Here is an 8,147-nt window from a genome sequence, read left to right as displayed (position 1 = left end):
CCAATTCCCTGAGATAATAAATTGAAATGATTTGCCTGTGTTATATTTTCTCATTTTCATTTTGTCAAACCAAATATTCTGAGAGCCATATTGATGAAAAGATGACATTTTTTGTGGCAATAATAACAGATTATAAGAAGGCCTTATGTCATGGAAATATTAAGTAATCACAGTTATTGCGGGACGTGTGAGGGAATTAGAGACAGAAGATACTTAGATGAGGGAGAAAATAAGGCAATAAATAATTTCATTACCTACCTATGATAAACAAAAAGTGGCGAACATGTTATTTTTTTTTTTTTTTTTCTTTCTTTCTTTATTTGGTTTGGATAGAGGGGAACTGTAAATGCTAAGGTCTTATCGTCCCGAAATCGAAGACGAGAGGACGAAGACAGGATAGGAGAAAGCCAGCCGTTCCGAGAACGAACCTTATCTCTGTTCAAGATCTTAGCAGTTGGAAAATTCCCTCTATTATTCATAAAAGAAAAAACCTCAAAAGTCTCGTCTCGAAACTTGATTTTCGTCAGGGCCGGATTAGCCCCCCGCGGGGCCCGGGGCAGTTTCAAAGGCGCGGGGCCCGTGGCAGTCTGCCATTCTGCCTTATGGGTAATCCGGCCCTGATTTTCGTCTTTACACCTTACACCCTCCTTGAAATTACTGATTACTGTGTAGGTAGAAGGTAGACTGTACCTAATAAAATTATATCTTAAGGTTATAAAGCTACACTGAAGATACTTAAATTTCAGCATAGATACCTAGAGTCGACACTAATCTACACCTACAGTCTAAACCAGCGGTTCTCAACCTTTTTTTTTCTCCCGCGTACCCCTTTGGGTACCCGCGGATTTATCTCACGAAGCCCCGCCACCGTCATAATGAGTAGGTACCTTATGTGTTTAAAATCTTATCAGTTAGAGTTCCCTAGATTTATGTGTACCATTACTACTGAGAGTACTGAGTTCGAAACACACTCAGTACCTTGAGGTCAAAATTCCTTATCTTTTTCGACTGTACTGCACTGATGACCCGTCAAAATTCAAAATTTTGCTTCTGTTATTCTTTTCCGCCATTACTCAATTCTTTTTCGCGTACCCCCGGTTGAGAATCGCTGGTCGAAACTACTAATCTACCTATACACTATCTTTCGAGAAATGCAGGAAATTGTAATTTCCTTCTATGAAGTTCTATGTTAGATCCCTCCTCCTCCTCTTTCTCTCTCTCCCCTCCTCCTCTCTCTCTCTCCTCCTCCTCTTTCTCTCTCTTTCTTCGTCTCTCTCTCTCTCTTTATTCCTCTCTCTCTCTCTCTCTTTCTCTCTCTCTCTCTCTCTCTCTCTCTCTTATTTTCGTATTTATGGCATATCATTAACTGAGAAAAACACATTATAATGAGAGAGAGAGAGGGAGGGTGTACAATGTGGGAGCAAAAGAGAAAAATGAGAAAGAATAATATTGCAAAGGATCATATTAATAACAATAATAAGATGGATTAAAGGAAAAAAACATGGAGATTTTAAGAGGCAATACCTACCTACAGACGTTCGTTTTCTTCTCTCTCTCTCTCTCTCTCTCTCTCTCTCTCTCTCTCTCTCTCTCTCTCTCTCTCTCTTTCTTTATTTTTTTCTACCACAGTGAAGCTTCCCAATCTCCTTTTTTGACCCTAACAGCCTGTTAAGCCTACACTAATCAAATGGAACTTAACAAATCAAGTCCATCTCCAGCACAAAGTTCAGAATTTTTCGTTCTTTGTTTTGTTCAGATTGTTCACATTTTTGTTCTCCGTTTTGTTTCAGGACCAGACGGAGTTGGCTAAAAAGCTGAGTGAGTTGAAAATGTCGAGTACCAGAGGACGGAGGAGAACCTGGCAAGAGTCTCATCTGAGAAGCAGACAACTATCCAACACGTCAAGTAAGCGATAACACATTTATGAAAATGATTTTATCACGTTATTCACATATTTACATTACACGAATTTGGATAAATTATAAATCAGTGGCGTAGCGTCCATGTAGGGCGTGTATGGCGGTCATACACTAAATTTACTCAAATACCCTTAAATATTGACTAAAAAGCTGAGTGAGTTGAAAATGTCGAGTACCAGAGGACGGAGGAGAACCTGGCAAGAGTCTCATCTGAGAAGCAGACAACTATCTAACACGTCAAGTAAGCGATAACACATTTATGAAAATGATTTTATCACGTTATTCACATATTTACACATTACACGAATTCGGATAAATTGTTCATAAATGAGAGGTAGGTTCTTCATGATCATGAAAGAAGCAGACGATTGTCTGAATTATTTATCTACATTCCAATCCTTCCAACACCTTGAAAGTTTTCTTACGGACATGGAAAGCAAGTAAATGGGGTACGTATGTATTTAAGGTATATTAGATATTTACCAATACACCTACTCACATCAAATTTCTATGTAGTAAAGGTTTTTTTACCCCTTGTATATGTACTTTCGTTGGTGCTTTTACAAAATTCAATCTATCTTGTAACGAAGAGAGGGGGGTGGGGGAGGGAATAGGAAGACAGAAAAGGGAACAAAAGACAGAAGGGAGAAAAGGAAGAAGGGAAGAATAGATCAGTTGCGCTTACTTGGGTGATGTTTCAAAGTCATAGAGCAGGAAAAATGAGGACCAACTGAATTTTTCTTTTTCTTCTACGACTTCTAGATACCGAAATAAATCGATTTCAAAAATACCGGTAAATCGTGAAGTTTGACGTCACTGCATACGCTCCCGTAGGCGATGACATCATAATTCATGACTCTCGCTTCGTTTGTTTGTGCGCAAGCGTTTCTGCACATTTTGACGCGGAATCCGTGAACTTTTTCATTAGAACGGCAATTAAAAATTGAATTTTCGACCTTTTAAAGTTACTTTTTCGGAGTTTTGACCTCATATTTGGACTTTTTCATTGGCACAGCGGTTAAAAATTGTTCGACCTTTTAAAGTTACTTTTTCGGAGTTTTGACCTCAGATTTGGATTTTTCACAACTTTTTACGTAGGAATCGACCTTTTATTAATAATATTTTCCCAATTGCAACTCCTCCATTATCAATAATAGCATTTTTCATTTGGTGACAGGTGACACTCCAGTGCAAGATTTTCCGGGTAAAAAACAGACAGGCCTTTTGTGATAAGGAAGTGTGTACTAACTTTTTACTCTATGCCAACAGAAAACAGGGGAAACGTACCTGACTAGGGTAGGTTGGGATGATTTAGAGACAACTTGGGTCTCAAATAACTAATGGAGTAATGGAACAAAAAAGCAGTTATAGTGAAAGCTGGTTTTATTTACCAAGTCATATTGAAACAGGGCTAGGTATTTCAGTACCTCTGAGATCATAAAACTTGATCTTTATTATTTTCTTATTAGGCTCATATAAATAGAATTATATTTATTAGGTATGTCGCTCACGCTGAATTCCTCATGGTGCTATTTTGTGCAGCGCAAAGCGATTTGATCCATTCTAGGTATATCTCTTTCTTGCTTCAACTCAATATACAGATTATTATAATAATCTGAATAGATCTACCTAATGATAAACACTGCACAATGCACTTGAGTTAGCTCTCTAAAATATTGCATTTACCATTCAGGACTTGAGCAAGTATATATCTGCTTTGAGTCAGACGTATTAATTTAGAAAGGAGAAAAAAAAAACGAAATCCAGTGAAATTTATTTGGGGAGAAGAAAAGAAAAAATCCTATTATATAAAATATTGCATTTACCATTCAGGACTTGAGCAAGTATATATCTGCTTTGAGTCAGACGTATTAATTTAGAAAGGAGAAAAAAAAAAAACGAAATCCAGTGAAATTTATTTGGGGAGAAGAAAAGAAAAAATCCTATTATCTCTCCATAATATTTATTATTATACCTAATTCCCATCCTCCTCCCTATTGTATGGTATATCTAAAATATATACAACCCCTTGTGTAGCTGACTGATTGACTCACTCATACTAATTCTAACCCACTTCTAGATGGGCGCACGGTAGTGCGCCAGGCCAAGTTCCAGCAAAGCACTACTGTGTAATCATCCTATTATAAAATTTCCCAACATTTTTCAATTTCTTTTAAAATTTAACATCTAATAAATTTTACAAACATAATTTTTCTTTTCTTGTTTGAATTTTCTTCTCCTCCTCCTCTTTTTTCTATTCCTTACTGCTAACTGTTTCACTCTTTCCTTTTCCCTTGTATTTGGCGTGATTTATGGCCTCACCCAATCAGAATTGAGCGTAATTAGGTTCTACTACAATCTCTGTGTATGCTTGGAAAGATCTTGATGTAGGTACCTACTTACCAATTGTAATTGTATCATTCTATCATTATCTCTTCTTCTCTACTGTGGGTGCTCCTACTGCTCCTGCTCCCATTCTATTCTTCTGTGAAAGAGAAAAGTTTGAAACAAATAAAATTAAAACTGGTTTCTTTAATTACAGTACTGTTACATAAATTTTTATGTGTGTATATTATTATGTACCTACATGGAAGAGAAGGCTAAAGTAGAAGAAGCGAATAGCATCACTGTGGATTTACCTAGTAGGCTAGAGGGAAACGAGATAGCCTGAGTTCTATTGAACAAAACGAAACGAATACAAGAGAAAGAGTAGAAAACAACGGATGCAGAAAAAGAACTGACCACAAAGTTTCAAAGTAATACTAGAAAGATCCCATGCAAAAGATATAATAAATATGTAGGTAGGTGTTATGACCCTAGCCATACAAAACATACCCGTCTTCGGAAAGGAACGGGCACTGGACAGGTTGCAACTTCGGGAAGGAACGGGCAAACTCTGGAGATCAGCTGGGAACGCCGCACCGTAGGGAAAAAACTTTTCGAATTTATTTTTCGCCTAGGATTGCTCTGTTGCTCTGGAACTTCTCTTTATTCAGTAGAAAACAACGGATGCAGAAAAAGAACTGACCACAAAGTTTCAAAGTAATACTAGAAAGATCCCATGCAAAAGATATAATAAATAGGTAGGTGTTATGACCCTAGCCATACAAAACATACCCTTGTGCCCAGTGGCGTAGCGTGGTCTAAATTCAAGTGTAGGGCGTGTAGGGCTCATGCACAGGTCTACCAAGTCCCATCACAGTACATGCCATGCCATTAATATTTATGTGCATTAGAGTGAACTTTTGAGTTGTATGGCCGCCATACACGCCATACATACACGCTACGCCACTGCTTGTGCCCGTGTAATGAGATCCTTAGGATTTATCACTAATACTAGGTTATCTACATAATACCTATAGGTATACCTACTTAATATAATAACATTAAAAACACAAAAGTTGGATTTCCACCACGGTACTTACAAATTTAATCAAAATTGGGCTGAAGGTGACCTTTTCGATGTCGTAGAAACTTGAAATTTGGCAGGATGGTAGGTCTTGATGAGTAAGTAAAGGGAAAAATCTGAAAATCGGCAAAAGTTGCACTTGGCTTCGCCCACAGGCGGAAATAACCGCTTTTTGGCGGTTTTTACCAAACGGTTAGAGATATCGAAAAAGTTATGAGAGTAGACCCCCCCAAAACCATACCTAAAACCCCCCAAATATCAGTTTTTATTAACATCAAGACAACGGTTAGCGGTGTTTTACTGTATTTTTCAACATTTCGACCGCTATTTTACTGATTAAAGACTTGGTTAAGTACATACCTATCAAAAATGATATGGTAGTAGATGTTGACATCTATTGACAAAAATGATATTAAAGACTTGGTTAAGTACATACCTATCAAAAATGATATGGTAGTAGATGTTGACATCTATTGACAAAAATGATAAACAACGCCGCCAACAACAACAACAACAACAACAACAACAACAACAACAACAACAGCACCAACACCATCACCACCACCACCACCCCCAACACCACCACTACCACCACCAACAAACAACAACAACAACAACAACAACACTTATATACCTATCAAAAATGATATGGTAGTAGATGTTGACATCTACTGACAAAAATGATAAACAACAACAAGAACAACGACAACAACAACAACAACAACAACAACAACAACAACAACAACAACAACAACAACAACAACAACAACAACAACAACACCAACAACAATACCAACACCAACACCACCACCAACAACAACAACAACAATAACAACAACAACAACAACAACAACAACAACAACAACAACAACAACAACAACAACAACAACAACAACAACAACAACAGAACAACAACAACAACAACAACAACAACAACAACAACAACAACAACAACAACAACAACAACAACAACAACAACAACACCAACAACAATACAACAACAACAACAACAACAACAACAACAACAACAACAACAACAACAACAACAACAACAACACCAACAACAACAACAACAACATCAACAACAACAACAACAACAACACCAACAACAACACCAACACCAACAACAACTCACGGTAATAAAAAGATCTGTAGGTACCTACATCAACAACAACAACAACAACAACAACAACAACAACAACAACAACAACAACAACAACAACAACACCAACACCAACAACAACTCACGGTAATAAAAAGATCTGTACCTACGTTACCTACTAATCATGTTAAAATACATACTTCGAAAAAAGGAGTGAGATCCCCCACAAAAACGCAAATGTGAAAAAAAGGCCAAGTTCCCATCCAAAATTTCGGCCTATAAAAGTGGTGAGATCAGAAAATAAAGGCCACGTCTGCATTCCCAGTTTTTTGTGCCTTATGAATCTTAATTCCTTCAACCTTCTCTCAGTTTCAACTTGGCTATGTTTTCCCTACTCAACTAAAGAAATAAATAATTAAAAGTGAAATCCGAAGAGAAAACATAGCCAAGTTGAAACTGAGAGAAGGTTGAAGGAATTAAGATTCATAAGGCACGAAAAACTGGGAATGCAGACTTGGCCTTTTTTTCTGATCTCACCACTTTTATAGGCCGACATTTTTGGATAGGAACTTGGCCTTTTTTTCACATTGTGTTTTTGTGGGGGATATTATTTTAAATAAAAATACCATTTACCAGGAAGCAAAAAAAAAAAACACTTAGAGTGGCCGAAAGTGAGGAAAAATGAATTTAGTAAAACTTTTTTTCTGATCTCACCACTTTTATAGGCCGACATTTTTGGATAGGAACTTGGCCTTTTTTCACATTTGTGTTTTTGTGGGGGATATTATTTTAAATAAAAATACCATTTACCAGGAAGCCAAAAAAAAAAAAAAAACACTTAGAGTGGCCGAAAGTGAGGAAAAATGAATTTAGTAAAAGGTTAAAAGAGAAGGTATGGAAGATGGAAAAGCAATTCAAGTTACCTATACAAAATAAAATATTATGTATAACAGAGAAGCCTAAGAGAATGTATGTATCTAGTTATCTACCTATATGAATCTATGTAGGAATAATATGTTGTAGGTAATTATGTATAACAGAGAAGCCTAAGAGAATGTATGTATCTAGTTATCTACCTATATGAATCTATGTAGGAATAATATGTTGTAGGTAAGTTGGAATATCTAGGTATTAGGAGGGAAATTATTGGTTTCACTATAGAAGAAAGATGGAATTAGAGGAAGAAAAGCAAGAAGATGAAAAAAATGGAGATTTTTGAACAAACGAACTAACTGAAATAAAATCTACAACTCTTTGATTTTACATTATTTTGCAGTCTTATTTTGATGGAATTTCATGTTGCGATTTTTGATTTAAGAGTGACAAAAGCCTCTGTCTAGTTAGCTTGGAGGGTAAAGCACCTCCCTTAAAAGCGCTAGGTCGCGGGTTCGATTCCCGCCGAGTTGGATTTAGATATAGGCTCTCTCTCTCTCTCTCTCTCTCTCTCTCTCTCTCTCTCTAAATATTTCTATTTGTATATATATTTTTTTTTATTATATAATTTGGAATGAGAGACATTCCCCCGTTAAAAGTTAGCTGTTAGATCGTAGCTTAGGGGAAGAACTACAAGATGTCAAAATGTAAATTATTTCAAATAAAGCAAAATTATCAATCAATCAATCAATCTCTCTCTCTCTCTCTCTCTCTCTCTCTTTCTCTTCTTTTTTCCTTTCTCTCTCTCTCTCTCTCTCTCTCTCTCTCTCTCTCTCTCTCTCTC

The 8,147-nt window shown here is 36.6% G+C and overlaps 1 protein-coding gene across 1 annotated transcript in view; it reads left to right on the top strand.

Annotated features, from left to right (window-relative positions):
* Positions 1-8,147, top strand: part of LOC103507111 — a 33,828-nt gene that overhangs the window by 6,267 nt on the left and 19,414 nt on the right. Inside the window, exon 4 of the mRNA XM_026822049.1 lies at positions 1,791-1,905. Coding sequence (XP_026677850.1) covers positions 1,791-1,905 — 115 coding nt within the window. The remainder of the gene's footprint in view (positions 1-1,790; positions 1,906-8,147) is intronic.

The sequence above is a fragment of the Diaphorina citri genome, unplaced genomic scaffold, assembly GCF_000475195.1.
Source record: "Diaphorina citri unplaced genomic scaffold, Diaci psyllid genome assembly version 1.1 scaffold289, whole genome shotgun sequence".
Classification (NCBI taxonomy): Eukaryota; Metazoa; Arthropoda; class Insecta; order Hemiptera; family Psyllidae; genus Diaphorina; species Diaphorina citri.
This window is presented reverse-complemented; position numbering and strand designations above follow the sequence as displayed.